Below are 18009 nucleotides of genomic sequence, written 5' to 3'. Positions count from 1 at the left end.
CATCATATACTAATACCAACCAGAAATAATTAGCGTTCAATAAAGTAGACGGAAAAACAAAAAAGCATTTGATATGAATGCTGATAATGACATTGGATACAAAACAATTACATTTGTAAGAGGAAAAGAATGTGGGGAAGACACAAAATTATCTCACCCAACAATGCCCCCACATACCCAGTAGAGACTAAAATTGGACACATACTGCGTATGACCGCAAGATGAGTGAGAAGTGAAAACTTTACTTATCTACAAAACTATAACATTCCGACTAAAGTCTCTAAAAGGAGGTGGGACAGTCTCAAGTAGAAAAAACAGAAAGTGCAAGAATGCATATTTTTTATAAAAACCACATGTTGCTTTATCTAATATCTTGGACCAGATTGCGGAGGAGCAGGAGGCAGCCGAGTTGGTGTCCTGCGACTATTAGAATTGGAGCCTGAACTCGCATCACCATTTTGGGATGGGTCACTGTAACGTCTACTATGACCACCAGAACCATACCTAGATGATAAGTCGCTTGGACCATTGGCAGCAGCATCAAAGGCCGACCTCCAATCATCACCTGACGAGGGTCCAGAGCTTCTTGGGCTGCTTTCTGCATAATTATTTTTCCAAAATTATATGAAAAATCAACAAAATAAGTCTATATCTTAACTGATGCATATGCGAAGTCTGCACAAATTATTCGAGGAGAGTTACAATATTCTTTCTTCAACAACAGCTAAAGGTCTTCTGAAATAGCTAGCAAACCAGCTAAACTTTCATGGAAAGTAAGACCTTAGTCAAATGCGAAGACATTACCTGCTGCACCCCCTCTGTCGGACCAATTGGATGCTGCAGCAGCTCTATTGTCATGGACACCAAGCTGCCTAGTGAGCTTTGAAAGAAGGGAAGACTGTTTCTGAATTCGCTCCCTTTTGTTCTTGGCATTGCGGTCTTCCTGGAGCAGCTCCTCAATTTTTGCAGAGCTTTGGGCGCTGCCAACCACAACATTAATAGTAGTACACTTAATTTTCACTGCCAAATGGTTCCATTGCTTAATAGAAAATTGTAATAACTGAATTGTTCAAGATTAAATGAATAGAATCAAAGATTCAAATATTACTATTTATCGCAAACAAAAGAATTATTAGACAAAAGAGGGAAAGAACTACTAGGGATATGTTAAGATCACAATGAAGTCCTACTAAAGAGAAAAGTCAAGAAAAAAGAAGGAGCATGCAATGGCAACTTCATAAACTTAATCTACTTGTGTACCCAAACCAAAAGTCTGTGTTGATCCCCAAGACATACCCAAGCAAAGCATTGAAAAACAAAATCCATAGGAGCATTCACCTTATGATCAAATTCACACATGTGTGGTTGAATACAACAAGTAGATTAATATAACCGTAGGGTGCATGAACATTAATATTGACCAAAGTGAATATAGGTTGAATGTCACTACATAACATGGTATCCACTAAGATGCAACACACTCGATAGTCATCCAGTAATATGATGAGAAACGACAGCACTTACCTGATGGAACTGTATAACTGGTTGAGCATGTCTTCCTTGGCTTTCTCTACTTGGCAAAGAACAACTGCCTGCTTAGACCGAGTGAAATGATCTTACAAACAGCGTCAAATCGAAGAGAAAATTGTGGCAGTTGATAAAATAAACTCACTTTTGGGACATTAGCAGCAAGGCTGTTAAGAACAGCTTCAACATAACCCCGTACTTCTTGAGACATCCATCTGAGCTCCTCTTCAGGATCTGCAGGTTTTCTAGCCATCGTATCCTACAAAAGATTTTGCAACATGAAAATACAACAATGAACTCTATTCTAGATGGACTGTAAGTTGGTTAGTGTTTGTAACTTCTAATAAATAAAGGACTCCATGTTAAGTTCCTAAACGTCATAATTCATTTCTATATAAATATCTTTACCACCAGAAGAATGATGATATTTATTAAATTATATCTATCTTGAGAAAAAAGAAATCAATACAATAAATAAATGAGATTTAATATGTTCTCATAATAAAGATAAGATCCTATAATGATCTTGATGTTTCTGATTATAAATATCTGATCCCAATATCTGTAATCATAAAAGCATGATTCTTATTTATGTAACTATAACACTATTAAAGGATATTTTTTGTATTCAACAAATTTATCCCAAACAAACCAACAAATATCTGAGACCCAATCACGGGAGAAGAAACGAAATTTAAGAGGTTAATTGGTCAATTAAATGAATTTTGGAAAAGTTGGTTGCCAGTGTCTCAGAAAGGGCTACTACCTATGGGTGACTAACCAGAAAAATAATGGTGTGTTTATTTGGAAAGGAGGAAGTGGAAATAGGAAAGATAAATTCAATTGGATTTTTTGGCATGAAAGAAATAAGGAGGAGAAAATTAAAAAGTGAGTGGGTCCCAACAGTACTGTTCACTCTATTTCTATTCATCTTTCTATCCCTGCACTTGTTATCTATTTATCTTCAACCAAACATCTTTAATTTTCACTTTATTTCACACATTAATATCATTCACCTCCTTTTATTTTCATACTCTCCTCTATCAAATGGACCCAAAGTTAAATGTCAAGAGTGTAGTTGTCAATACGTAATCTTTCAAGAGATTCAAATCTCACATTAGCTAGAGAAATGGCCAATGTAGTCCTTAAAAACTTAGGCATTTCTCACCTTAAAATCTAGTTTTGTAAGATTGACATAGATCCTAAACCCAAATTCTAAGAGAATCACATCAAAGAGAATAGATAGAAACTTACAAGAGAACCATCAGAAAGACTTTGCCGCATAGGAAAACCTGGTTCCCCAATGGCTTGACCTCCTTTAGCCTGTGCAACATTTCTTAGCTTGTTAATCCACTCAACCTTATCTGCCATGCTCTCAGCCTTTAACAAAACTGAACTTTGAGCTGCCAAATGTATGTTTTAATATTGTCAGTTGTCACAGTTGAGGTTTAATCAGATCTGGTGGAGAATTCTTAAAGTGGAACACGTGTGGGAGGATGCAAAAATTAGAACAAGAGGGATTACCTTTCATCACAGTCTTATATGGGACCTTGTTTGTTATTTTGAAAACAAGGTTCGATGCTTTTCCAGAATCAGGTCCGTTGGACTTTTTATCCTTCGAACTCTTTGTGGAGACTTCATCATCATCAGAAATGTCGTCAATAATGCATTCCTGATCAGCACAACCAAAAAATAAAAATGGCATTACTATGCTGAAAGGTTCACCAATAGTCATTATTCCGGTCAACTTCAAATTCTGTTTGAGCAAAGCATTATGTTGTGTCTGAACCATTGATTATATGCCTCAGGAAAGAAATGAATCAAAAGAGGGGTGAGGGCAGAGGGTGTTTGGGGATGTTTCTCGGATTAGGGATTTTGAAGGATATTTTGAAAGACTTAATTTTATAAACAAAAAACAAAGGAAATTAACTCAAAAGTGGTATCCAATTAAGGTATGTTACAACTGATAAAAAATTTGTTGATACTAAAAAATATACAAATTTTAAAATAATAGTTTTCAATAGAGATTTTGATTGATTTTATGCGATTTCTTAAAAAGGATGTATAAATATCACACCCATCACACAATCCCACTTGAACTCTTGAGACTTCCAGACTCTTTCTTTTTCTTCTTGCTGTTGGACTTTTCTTTCTTCCATCACAATCCATTCGCTCTTGTTAAAGATGGTAGAGACATTCATATGTACTTGGTACTTTTCTTATGACTTCCCCCATTTAACCAACTAAGATTTTGAACCCAGTAGCATGCATCAGAAGATGCTAACACATATCTGACTAGTAAAAGAGAACATAAAATTAAAACCAATTAGCTAGTATAAGATTGAAAAATTTGCATTGGTTTTACTTTTTGAATCCAAATTTTATCAGTTCATTTATGACTTTTCATCTACTCTTGTAATTTTGGATGTTTTATAAAAAAATATATGGAGTTCTTTCAAACCTTTGCAAATGTATTAAGCTTTTTCAAATATTGTAAATTCTTACTATATAAATCCATTAAAATCTAAAGTACAAAACCTTAATCATAAAAGTTTTTCAAAAATATCTTATAAGTCAACAATTTTACATGGTCTTTTAAAATCATAATCCAATAAATTCCCTTAAATCATAAATACAGTATGGCACTTCAATTTTATAACTGATTACACAGGTTGTTTTGCCCTTGTTTTTTCTCCAGTATCCCTGAAACAGTTTATTGAAGTTCATAAGCTTTCTAACATAAATTCAAGATACCAACCAAAAAGTTCATACCTCCAATGTAATTACTCCCCGGAAATGTCTCTCTTCTTGTTTTTTGGTGTATCCAAGCTGACAATATAAAGTATAGTTAAATCTCAGCACATGTTCAGAAAGATGTACTTTGTACTCCCATTTCATAGCATAAGCACCAATATCAAAAGGATCCAAATACAATTTACAAAACTTGAGAATGAATACAAATTCTTACAAAGTGGATCTAGGTCTAATTCATTCCTATAAAACTGACTTCTAAGACGAGAATCGCATCCATTTATATACTATATTTTAGCACTACCTCTAGTTGATTTGGTTTTTGGATTTTTCCCAATACACCCACTCACATCTAACACTATTGGGCTTGGTACGTATATAACAAGGTGAGTGGTTCTTTCAATGGATTTAGGATAGGCTTTAATACCATTTTTCAAAACAAATCTAGGTCTAATACAATCCTACAAACCTAGCTTATAAGGTAGATATTATTCCCATTTATGTACTGTATATTTTGCATTATCTCTAATTGATGTGAGTTTGAGTTTTTCCCAATACAAAAATATGAGAACTTCAAGCTCATAATAACAGATACAAAGCCTGGTCAGTTTTAATAATTAAAATGAAGGTTTTGCTAATCATAACATAAATGGACTACATTCCATCATATTACAGAAATGCTCAGGAATTTGTAAACTAACTCGATTACTAGAAATGTCAAGAACCAAGAAGTATACTAAGAGTTTTCACTAAATATCATTTTCAATTTCACCAAAGAAGTTTTTATCCATATGAAACACTTCTGTGCAGCTACAGCTTAAAAGACTTCTAAGCTCAAATGTTTAAACCAGATGGTCCAGAGAAGTTTTGAACTGTGTAATTCAGCATAAAAAGAGACAATTTACTAACCTTGCCAGTCTTCTCATTTAAAACAAACCATCGTCTGCTCCAACCACCTTTTCCGCTTTTTTTCAACATATATCCTGCATCGAGAGTTGAAATCAATTCAAAGTAAACTAAGAAAAATTCAATTCCTTACTTTGGTGAGAGGAAAAACATGAAAGATAGAATGCTCAAAAAGAAAGGTACAGAAACTGTTGTGGTCCTTGGATAATAATGGATAACTACCATGGAAATTGCATTAAAAGCTTAACATTTGTTGATATCCACAGCAACCACTAGGCGGAGTTAACTATACAGATCAAACAATGTCATTGTAATCTCTAATGACTTAATTGGAAAGCAGAACAAGATAATCATGTTTCTCTGTTCATTATTTATAACGTTGGGGGGAATGGAAAAGAATCCTTAATTTATTTATTTTTTCTCTTCAGTGAGGCTGTCTTTTCAAATGATTGTGTAATGTACTATCTGTGCACCATCAATTTAGTGATTAAACAATCAGCTACAAGCAAGATGCACCAAGCAATGTCTGTCAATATACAACTGCTGCAAGTCCTATTGGATATGGAGGGTGACTGCTGAGAAAATTGAGGTAACTATTGAGTGAGGCAAATACTGAAGCTCTGGATTTAGAATAGGAAAAAAGGAGGCTACAAAGTCAATACTCCAAGGATTGTCAGGGCATGAGACACAGTAGACAGACTTGTTGATATTAGACCTGGAATACAAATTTTGGGATGAATAATAAAAACCTGCTGTTATCTCCCCTTCGGGCCCAGCAGTCTTCAAGCCAGAAGATGCCTCTTGTGTATCCTTGTCTTGCTGACTAGATTTCTCTTTCAGTGATTTTAAGTTTCCCCCACTTTGTTGATTTGTTTGAGGACTAGTTGCCTTGAAAACAAAAAAGAAACATACATCTAGTATATATAAAGCCAAAATTTAAACACTTGTATAACGTGTAACAAATTCAAGTATGTACATTTTAAACTGTATTATTCCTTACCCTATTTAGAATTGATTGTTCGGCATCAAGTGCCTTCTTGGATGACCGATTCTTTAGCTCCTCTTCTCGGCGCTGCCTTTCCATTCTAGTGAAATTAGTTGAAAGTATTAAATCATATAAAATTAATTCTAAACAGCAGCAGTCAAACAGTTAAAAGTTAACAAATTAATGTATTTATGTGTATACAATACAAGGTTGAGAAAGAGGATATTGAATTTGAACAAGATGATAGTCAATTTCTATGTCTTTAGTCGTTTTATGGTACACAGGATTAAAAGTAATATGGAGTGCAAATTGGTTATCACAGTACATCTTCATTTGCTAAATCTTATAAAATTCTAATTCTTGGGGGAATTGTTTTACCCATATAAGCTCACAAGTGAGAGATGCCATTGTCCTATACCCAGCTGCAACAGTTGATTGTGCAACAACATTTTGGTTTTTCCTCTTCCTAGAGATAATATTTTTTCCAAAGAAAACACAATATCATATAGTAGAGTGTTTGACCATAGGAGAAGCAGGCCAACATCACAATATCCAAACACAGGTATTTCCTTTATCTTCATAAAGTAATCCTTGTTTTGGAGCCACTTTGAGATACAGATGACAACATTCTAATAATCAATACAAAGATTCTGCATGAATTGACTCACAACTCCCATTGCAAAAGACAAATCAGGTCTAGTAATGGTAAGATAAATAAGTTTTCCAACCAATCTTCAATATCTTTCTAGATCAAAGAAACCTTCTTCATGTTCTGCAATTAATTTTTGATTTGGATTCATAGGACAATCCACTAGTTTACATTCAATCATGCCCGTCCTTTATGATGTCAAAAACATATTTCTTTGACAAATAACAACTCCTTCCTTTGATTGAGCTATTTCTATGCCCAAGAAATATTTGAGACTTTCAAGATCCTTGGTTTGAAAATGATTATATAAGTGTTTCTTTAACTAAGATTGCTTGAGTACACATAATGACTATATCTACAAGATGCACCATTAAGTACACACATTTTCCAGATGAGGTGTGACAATAGAAACCAAAATGATCTACCTCACTAAGTTTGGACAATGTGGCTGAAATTTTCCAAACCAAACCCGTGGAGATTGCTTGAGATCATAGAGAGAGAAATGCAGTTTAAAAACCAGACCAAACTCCCCCTAAGCAATAAACCCAAGAGGTTGCTACATGTAGACATCTTCCTCAAGATCGCCGTGTAGAAAAACATTCTTAATATCTAATTGATGAAGAGGCCAATGATGAAAGGTTTCTATGGCAAGGAAAGTCTGATATTAGTTATTGTGGCAACTAGAGAAAAGATATCACTGTAGTCAAGCCCATTTGGGTATACCCTTTTTGCTACCGATTGGGTTTTGAGGTGATCAACTTCACCATTAGGTCTAATTTTTATGGAATACAGATAATAACAACCAACTGTCTTCTTTCAAGATGGATGAGGAACTAACTCTCATGTACCATTTTGTTCAAGGGCCAACATCTCAACAATCACGGCTTGTCATGGCCCAGGATGATTAAGTACCTCTTTCACAATTTTAGAAATGGTAATTCAGCTGTGAGAAGAATCATTATAATTCAGCTGAACTGAAAAGATATAACAGGGGGCTTTTATATAGGAGGGAGAAGATTCATCTAATCTAACTAGCTTACAACTAATTTTCTATTACTTGTAAGTACAGTTGCCAACAATCAGCTACTGGGGTCAAAAAGTTGTTACAACAAAACAATTACAAGATAAAGCTATATTACCGCTGTACATATTGTAAAAGATAAAAACAATACAGATAGAGTAAAAACTACCCTAATTAAATCAAAGGTGGTGATTCTACTGACTTCCAAATTTATCCTAAGAGTCTCATGAATGAAAAAATAAAAGTGTCAAGTATTGAACATACCGCCTCTGGACTAAACGGATAAAGTGTTGAGGTGGAACAAATGCACGCTCCATATCAACTAGTGCAACAACCATCTTTTTGGATTCATCTTTAAATGTCTCTAGGGCTGATGTTGCAATTACGACAATCTGAAAGTTGTACAAAATGAGCTAGATAATTTCAAAAAATCAAACCGAGTTATGAATGAATTACTGCACAGAATTTTTACCTCTTTCTTGAATGGAGGATATCTTCCAAGACCAGGTGTTGCATTTGCAGAAGCAGAAACAAGATCCACAAGCACACGATGTACCTAACATGAGAAGAGAGAAAGAAAGATTTTATTTTCTGAATTACTATTTTCAAAAGAACAATTAAAATATCACTATTTCCTAAGATACATTGAACTGAAGAGTAATGATCATTAAATGCACCTATGCACCTATTTCCACACCTAATTTGGTTCTGATCACACTTTCTTACAAAGAAGGTCAAGAAAACCACCAAGTGCAACATTGCAGTGTTCACGAGATGATATCAATAGCAAAGCAAAAACCTGGTAATAAGTCAATCTCTATAAGAGTAAAGGTTAAAATAAATTAAATGCATGAGGCGATAGTTGGGATCTTCTAATCAGTGGGAAAACAATCAATACATGATGATGATAGGATATAAGGTGATAGGTTATAGTGGGTTTAGGAAATGAGGGCAGTTAGGAGGGAAGAGTTGTTTGACAGTTAGTTAGTTAGTGGAAAGGGGAAGGGAGTTTATAAATAGAGTGTGTTCTATACAAGGGTAGTTAGTCATTTTGTACATTTGGTGCAGACTGGATAATTGTTCCAGTGGAGGGAGAGAGACTTCCTTGGGGGTGATTCTTTGTACATTGCTTCACTCATATATCAATAATATACATATTGTTTTGTGTCTTTTCGTGTGTGCTTGAGAGTTGAGGAGTGTTGATCGGTTTCTTGACAAAAGAAACCTATCAGATGACATGAGATGCTATAAATAGTTTTATTACCCAAATGTTCCAAAGGTGCATCAGTGGTGCAAAGGAAAAAAAAGGAATATCCAAAGGTGTTTGGCAAATTTGAGAATTGGTTTAGAGCTGTGCAGTATAAAACATTAAAACTAGTCATACAAATCTATATGAATTTGCAGTAATTTTACAATATACTTTGTACCCCTTTTGGTTTAGAAGTAGTTTTTCATATGAATTTCTGTCATGAAAGCATTAAGCTTCCATCAGAAAATAGCACTAAGAAAAAAAAACAAAAAAAAAACATGGCGGACCACACCTAACTCATGAAATCAGGCAAACATAAACTCCGGTGACCTACCAAGTTAAGAATAAAAAACTCCCCTAATGCAATGGGAAATAGTTGAAATCAAACAATAAAAACTATACCCATATAAGCATTCCACATAAGCTATTCCGCTAAAAGTCCAACACAGACAGTTTAATATTAACCACTGTTTTAAATCTTTGAGTAACTTTCTAAAATATTTTGCTAAATAAAAGGGAGAAAATGGAAGAGAAACAAGTTAACTAGTGATAAACATATAAATTGATTAGTTTAAAATTAGCATTGCTATGGATTTCTTTGAGCCAATTATTGCTTAGAATCTAATCAAATAAGAACTTTTTGTTAATTTAAGTGACTATGAAGCAAGTGCATCACATTCTAAAAGCAACTGCTTGTAATTAGTTGTTCAGTTTTGAAGGTTGACAACCAACCCCCAAAGGCTCCCCACCAACCTACAGTTCAGACTCCTAATGTAACTTCCCAAGTCGCACCTTACGATATACCACTGTTTTCATTTGAAAGATCCACATATCATCGGGTCTGTAACTGCTACCCAAATTATTTTGGACAATCTTTACACAAATCTGAGACATTAACAGCTGTTGAAACAACATTAACAACACATTAAAAGCATACCTCATCAACACACAATCGTGATGGCTCCTTCGCCAGTTCAAGAACGCCTTTAATTAAGGATCTCAAACCTTTCTCTGGAGAGATAAGATAAGGTTGATATCCATCTGCCTCTAGGACAACCTGATATATGCCAAAATGGGGGAATAAGCAAGCACCTCTAGAGTCAAGAAACTAAGATTAACTAAAATCTAAATAAACAATGACAAATCAACGGATAAGATTTACCCTCTTGACATTGTTTATGTCAAAGTGTCTGTCAATTGGAAGTTGCTTGATTCTGTTAGGAAAATTCCCTTCAAAACTGGCAACAACTTTCCAACCATTACCCTGCAAGGAAATAGAGGAAAGAACTTAGATTCAGAAAAATAGTATGTTTGTCCCCTTATTTGGAATACATAAGAAACAAATTACCAATCAAAGGACCAATGTAAAGAGTTCAAGCATTTGAATAATTTTGAGAGCCAGATTGACATGGTTCAACAACTTTACATTGTTACACTGCTTACTTGCCTCCCTATTCATCATCTTCACTGAATATTGGGTGCAACCTAGATCCTTGGAATATTTTTTTATGCTGAGCTTTCACGGTTTTGGTGGAAATAAAGATATATTTAAGTAATGTGCAAACAATACTGTAGTTTGGTGTGTTTGGTTGAAATAGAATGCTCAAATTTGTATGTGAATCCCTTTTCATTAATAGACATGTTAAAGGATTAGAAACCTTTGTTCCTTTGATAATTTTTACCACTCTTCACTCAGTGGTTTTCTGTTTTGTTCTTTAGGTTGGGAGGACTCCTCATCCTCGTTAACTTAGAAGTTTTTGGTCTCATGCCAATAAATTCTCTTAAACACACGCGTGCACAAAGTTGCAGCACAAAATCAGTTATTATTTGCCCAATCTCTTCAAAGGGCTGACTTTTGGATATTTTTTCTTGAATTAGTAGCTCGGGTGGTCCAACAAGATCTTTATCTTTGAACCCCTCCATTATAGCATTTTTTAAATAACTCAATTGTTGGAGATCTCATAAAGAATATGACCAAATTATAATATACAAGTGAGTGTGAACTTCGTGTTAGAAACTGATTTTGTGAGGTTGAGTTAGATTTAAAGTTCATTTTCTACAATTGTATTTGAGCTTATATTAGCAAGGATTGTTAGGCCTATCACGTCACTCATATTGAACCACCCATAAATATTTACCACACGCTTGAGACATCCAATACTCAATGCGAGGATTGTTTTGGAGATCTCACATCGACTAAAGAAATAATCAAATTATAGTATATAAGTGGGTATAAATTTCACTTACAAGTCGGTTTTGTAAAGTTGACTTAGATTTAAAATCCGTTTTCTAAGAATATCATTATGACATCTTCAACTACCTTGAAGTATATTGGATCTTTTTGGAGCAGTTTTGCTTTTAATTGTGTTTCTCTTGGAATTTTTTCTTTAATTAGCATTTGAGCAATCTCTTGCTCCAACAGAATCTTCCTTGTTGAAGATCTCCATCAGAATATTTATTAAAAACCTTATAATATCATTATTATATCTTAGAATACCAGAAAGTATCTTTGTAAAATATCAAGTGGCCTTTTGTCTTTAATTGTATGTGTTTATTTGTTTCCTTGTTTAATTAAGATCTTCTATTAGTAAAAACAAAGCTCGGGTTTTCTTGGGATCACATCCATAACATCATTAAGCCCAATAACAAAATCCATTTAGTTCTATAATGTCTCTTCCTACTTCCCTGCCTAAACCCTATAATTTCAACATGGTGTTACAGCCATGACATCTACCTTGGGAATAACTTTTTTCACAGAACTTGATTACCATCAAGCCAACAATTTGTTTGGGTTTTTCCATCTTTGTTTACTCCTTATCTTTCTTTCTTTGAATTCTGTTGTATTAAGCTTTTGGACCTGAGATCTTGTTCTGCTGCACATTGTTACTATCATTACAATAACTTAGTGCTGCAGCAGAATGATCATTTCCACCTAACCTGATTAAGGAACACACAGAAAAAGGTAAAAAGAAATCTACCAAAGCAGTGCTTTTTCAGCCCTGTGGCATCAGCTGCACCTAAACTACTTAGATGATGATACACCCTCTCCATTGATCTCCATTCCCCTCATTCAAGCCCCCCTTTGTGATTGCTGCATTATTTTATCCTGTTGTCAAGCATCACTTCTGCAGTTCTGCTGAGGTACGCATAACAGATTCCACAACTAACTTTCCCAAAGGGTTATTACTCTCCCCCTTCATGTTTTGGTCCATGGGAGGGGTTGGGGTGGTATTTTCAAAGATACCATGGATCAAACTTACCCCTTTAGCAATCTAAAAATATCTATGATCTTGTACAAGGGCAGAGTGTAGTATTTTTATTTCATTATATTTAACAACTTGTTTCCTTAATCAATCAAGAATAGTATTCTCCAATCACTTTGAAATTAGTGTTTTCACTTTGAAACACAGTCACATTATATACAAGAGAATACCTAAATCCCCATAATTTTAACACTTTTTCAACGATTTTTTTATAAGAAAATAAATTGGTTAAGAGAGGGTATAGAAGCAATGCAAATCAATTGAACAAATCACACTAGTTTAATATCCAATAAAACTATGAGTTCACAGAAATTGATCGCATCAAACTAAACTAAAGGTAACAGTAAGCAATTGTCCTCGGAACTTCTAGCACTTATCCATATTTAAATGCACCAACTAAATGCATAAACTGTACAACACCAAAAGGACCTTGCCATATTTTGTCCTCCTTTATCCAGATTTCAAACCTGGGCGCTTGTGGCAGAAAGGAGTACTTCAGTGACCAGAAGACCTAGCCATCTTTACTTTTCCCAAAATCTCTAACATGGCACATGAGAAAAGCTCCAATCTCTTTTGACACAAATTTCCCCAGATAATATGTAACCTATAAAATGTAAAAGTAAATAACAAAAACTACCAACCTCGCCTCCAGTGAGATGTTGAAGAAATTTGTCCTCAAATTCACGGCATAACTGCAAGGCCAGAGCTCTTGTACCTTCAGAGCTACTAACCATTTGTTCACCAAGTTTCATTAATTCTTCCTGAACAATTTGAGACTTTCCCTGAAGACTGCAGCATTTATAATAAAGGACTAGATTTCAGGCCATTCAAAACCAAAACTAACTTTAAAAATAAAGAAAGAAAAGGAAATTACCAACCCCAAACTGAGGCTGTTGGAATTGCTTTGATTTTTTATTGGGGAATAAACATATTACACAAAAAGTAAGAAATATAAATAGAAATGGAATCACACAATCTCTCATCACTTATCATACTGTGGAAATTTAAGTAATCACTCCAATTTCTCTTATTATTTAATGTTTGCACGCCATTCTCCAGTCTACTTGTGAAAATCACAGTGATCAATCCCATATACTGCCACAAAGCAGCTGACCCCGAAAATCAGACAGCAGATATCGCACAACCTCTCTCCTAATATACTAAAGCAAAAAATAAAAGAAAATTCATAGTCTTAGAGAAAGTGAATGGAGAGAAGAGAGAAAATAATGATGAACAAATCTGTGTATTATATTATTCACATTACATTCACAATCACAAGTAGACTGACTTATTTATGAGGCATTTTACTGACAGCTGTCTAATGTTGACAGTTGTACAATTACAGAGAAAACACTTGTACAAATACAAAGAAAGCTCCATAGTATACTAACTATCAGCTATTTAACTATAATATACTTTACACTAACAGATAGTGAAGAAAGGAAAAAGACATCGGATGGTGGGTGAAAGAAAAAGAGGAAAACAGACAAAAAGGGAAATACAAGGGTTGGATGTGGAAGAGAAAGAAAAAATGAAGAAAACAGAACACAAACAAACGAACAAAGAAAAAGACCTGCAGGAATGGAAGAGAAGGGGGTGCCCAAAAACAAAGTGGATCACCAGATATGGAGTGTGCCATCAGGTAAAAAAGAGAGTTTGGAGAGGCTCAAGAGGGAGAAGAATGACAGGCTGAAGGGCTTTTTTCTTTCTTTAAAGTTAATATAGTACAAAAATTCCAAAGAAAACCCCACTAATTATCACTTTGTAGTGGTATTTTGGAACCTCAAAACGATCTGCACAGACCTCAAAACAAATTTCCAGATCTGAAATTATTTTTCTGGGTCTAAAAAATATTTCAGCCACACCACTAAACTAATACACCATAGTCTCCTTCAAGCAGTGTACCCACTCTGTGCCACAATTGAGGACTATGCCTTGGCATTTCATTCAAGGTTAGAAATATTCTGACATTTTCTTTTGAATGTGCATTAATTTATTGCAATATATAAGAGGAATCCAACAACAGAAAACTATATAAGTAACTGAACTTTGTCATAAAATATCCATGTCTCTATTCAAAGGTAATTTTAGGAATCAATAGATAGCCTTATTATTCAGTCCACTACAGCATTCCCTGTAGCGGGTAAGGGCCACTCCACACAGCTAAAACACTATTTAGAGGTACTATAGCACGCTATTTAAAACCTTGGTTGTATCTCCTTTCATTCATTCAAATGTTGATAAGCCTGTTTAAAAACATCAAAAGGCTAGACAAACAGAGAATTTTGAAGCACCAGTCGAAAGAAAGTGGATGATAACAATTTTCGCTAAATACTATGATATTTACAATGTACAACACATAACAAACCATAAGCTAGTAAAAATAAATACCCAGTGAGGAGAGTTGGAAGTCTGAGCTTCATACGACTGCGAATCTGTCCAGCAAGAGACTCAACCAAAGCAATTCTACCAAGCTTGCTTTGAGGGGCTCCAGTCAATATTGATTTCAAACTTTCAGTCTCAGCACGCCAAGCAGTCTCCAATGAATTCTCGGATGAGCCATTCCCAGACTGTGTAGAAGCTATAGAAACAGATTGCCCTATCAAAGCAACCCATGGTATATCAGAGGTTTTAGGGGGTCCCTGGTTCGATAGGAGAGCCTGCACCGCTGCAAGAGCTTTTGGTTCGGATGAAGCTTGATCAATTTTACTTATAACACCAACAGTTCTGGTGGCTACAATTAAAACCAACAAAAAGGTTAGATGAACTAGTACTATGAAGATGATTAGGTACAACAGAAGAAAGGAATTTGTAAACATGAGAGGTTTGATTGGGTCTAAGACCAATTTCTAAAAAGCTTAGGTGGAGGTTCACGAATGACATTATTTCAGTAATATACACCCTCATACAAATTCACTTTGAGATTAAAGAATAGTGCACAGGCTCACTTTACCTCACATGGAATTCAACTTTATTTAAAAAAATGAGGCCACCAAAAGTAAAAACCCCTAAGAGTCCTAACCACTCAAATTTGAAGAATTGTCTGAGGCTCGTGATTGGTTTTATACAGGTAATCAAACACTCTGGAGTTAATTTTTCGGAGAGGGGGTGATAGGGGGGTGGCGCGGGAGACAAAAAGATAATCTGAAAACTTACATTCTGAGTCATACTCCTTAGCTACTCTAAGGGCTCGTGATGATGAAATTTCTGGCACCTGAGCAGCAGGAACTACTACCAGCAAAATAGCATCGTTGTGCTCAACATATTCACTGATCTAGAAATGATGAAAGAGAAGACATCAAACTTCTCTACAAGGAGAATGCCTCAAAAACAACCATAGACCTAAGAAATAATTAAAAGTAAACATACCCACCACCATCAAATGAGAGCGAAGGATCTGAGGCCACAAAGAAACATACTCGAATTTGAAATTTAAACTTAGGACAAGATAACATATACCTACTCACCATTTTGTCATCCACTATCCGCTGGTCCAATCCAGGCAAGTCAATCAATTTCAACGGAGGTGCTGTAGAATTTAAGAACAAAACAAACGGATTAAGCCCCATGATGCCAGCATAAAAGGAGGCAGAAACATACAATTTGATGATGGGCTTACCAGTACTGGTACGAAGTTTGAGATATATTTCATCACGGCTCCTACCAGATGAGCCTTTGCTTAGTCTATCCTGTAGAGAATGTCGAAGGGCGCCTATGAGAAAAAAATGGAAAAAGTGTAAGACGAAAAGAAACATTGAATGATATCATTTAAACAATTGTGGAATGATGGTGATTCTTACTTGCCGAAACCTGTTGAGTTTTGTTTTCAATTTGAAGGATGATTGACTTGCTGCTTATTGAGGTATCTCTATTCAATTCAATGCTAATGGGAGCCCGGGTGGCACCATTTTCACCAGTTGGCTGCAGTTTCCAACGGGGAAGTGGGCAAATAAATAGAGATTAAAGAGGAAATGAAAGAAAAGGAGAGCAAGGCTAATAGGCAATACCAAAACAGGATGTCCGATGAGGCTATTCAAGGAAGCAGATTTTCCAGCCCCCTGATCCACCACCGCGGCAAATGTATTGCATTAACAACGGATCCAACGAATTATACATACAATACAGATATATGAATAGCAAATGTGAGTATTTGTGTGTGTTTGCACGTGAAATTTGCACTTACCTCATCACATCATACCACATGTTTTATCTACCCTTATACATTGAATGTTGATCGAAACTATGTGAGAAATGTGAGTGGAAGAAAAACTCACGACATTGCCGAGTGCGACGACATTGAGGAAAGTTGTAGGGCGTTTGTAGCTGTCGATATCTTCATCGGCGAGGACGGCAGCGGCTTGGCGCATAGAATCGGAGAGCTGAACCAATTCTTCGATTGCCTCCATTGGATCTGAATTAACTTAGGTTTCCGGCGAGCGATTGAATTGGATTGTTGGGTGTAAATGCAAAGGCAAAGGCAAAGGCAAAAGACAAACGGAATGAGGGTGATGAGAGAACTACACTAGGAGGAGGAGACTCTTAACCAAACTCCAATTAAATCACCGTACCAAACCAACTGCACCCTCTCCTCTTCTTCCTCTCTCTGATTCTGATTGCGATGATAGCGATTGCTGTTGCAACTTTCTTCTTCCTTTTTCCTTCATTATTGCATGACATAACATAACATTACTCTATTCTCAGCGCTCCCATAATCTTTACCAAAAATCACTTTAGTTTCGTTTAGTAAAATAACATACCAATATCAACAACATCGCTTGCCCCATCGCACTTCCCAAACTATTAACACTTTTTTTACTATAGGACACGCCCAAAAATAACCTCAGTAACTAACATAGTAATGCCCCCGTGCTTTTTTTAAAAATATATTGAAATGCAAAACCATCCATTGTTATGTTTACTCCTTTTTACTTCTTTTTTCTTTATTTCTTGCTGTCAGAAAACAATTTGTGAAATATATATTCTTTACGTTGATACTAGTTAAAAATAATACATCAGAGAAATTAAAATTTCACGAAAAATAAGAATTTTTAAAGATACAATTTTTTATTACAAAGAAAACAGTCAAAAACTGTATAAAGCTTGAAAGAAGCGCAAGATTTTACATTGTTCAAATCATATTATTCCCCTTCTTCACTTTAATTTGTTTGATAAGCATGCATTTCTCACATTGTCTCTTCTTTTGATTATTCTTTTATCTACACAAAACTCGAATTCGGTATCAGTATTATGCTGAATGATACTCATTCCAAATATAAATATTTAAATTCAAAAATGAACTTTTATTTATTATTTGTGAATATAATAATTAATCTAGTTTGTAAAATAAATTTATGAAGAAATGTTATAATTATAAAATTTAATGAATATACTAATACTTTAGTGTTAGATTTGACTATTGAGTGTATTGACAAACTCATTTAATATGTGTTCTAAAACTAATCTAATTAGTATATAGATAGATTCATCCCGTGTGTATGGTTAGACTCATCTAATTGGTATATTAACAAACATATATAATGTATATAGTAAAGTCAGTCTAATTAAATAATGGATAAAACCATCTAATGTGTATTAATAGACTTAATTAATGTGAATAGACTCATATATATTATTAGACTCGTTTAATTAATATATAAA

The 18009-nt window shown here is 34.8% G+C and overlaps 1 protein-coding gene across 1 annotated transcript; it reads right to left on the bottom strand.

The window, feature by feature from the left end:
• Positions 1 to 45: 45 nt before the first annotated feature.
• Positions 46 to 17151, bottom strand: LOC108346498 (dynamin-2A). The gene is made up of 22 exons (XM_017585579.1): positions 16626 to 17151; positions 16359 to 16409; positions 16152 to 16272; positions 15971 to 16063; positions 15819 to 15880; positions 15508 to 15625; positions 14743 to 15085; positions 12993 to 13140; positions 10251 to 10352; positions 10026 to 10145; positions 8312 to 8395; positions 8104 to 8231; positions 6185 to 6269; positions 5934 to 6072; positions 5188 to 5261; positions 4300 to 4356; positions 3052 to 3199; positions 2782 to 2930; positions 1673 to 1786; positions 1525 to 1592; positions 805 to 980; positions 46 to 598 (listed from the first exon to the last, which is right to left on the bottom strand). The coding sequence occupies exons 1-22, from the start codon at positions 16755 to 16757 to the stop codon at positions 366 to 368; spliced, it is 2745 nt and encodes a 914-aa protein (XP_017441068.1). The 5' UTR covers positions 16758 to 17151; the 3' UTR covers positions 46 to 365.
• Between the last annotated feature and the right edge of the window lie 858 nt (positions 17152 to 18009).

Source organism: Vigna angularis, chromosome 1 (assembly GCF_016808095.1).
Source record: "Vigna angularis cultivar LongXiaoDou No.4 chromosome 1, ASM1680809v1, whole genome shotgun sequence".
Taxonomy (NCBI): Eukaryota; Viridiplantae; Streptophyta; class Magnoliopsida; order Fabales; family Fabaceae; genus Vigna; species Vigna angularis.
The sequence above is the reverse complement of the archived record's forward strand: the minus strand, read 5'-3'. Positions and strand labels throughout refer to the sequence as shown.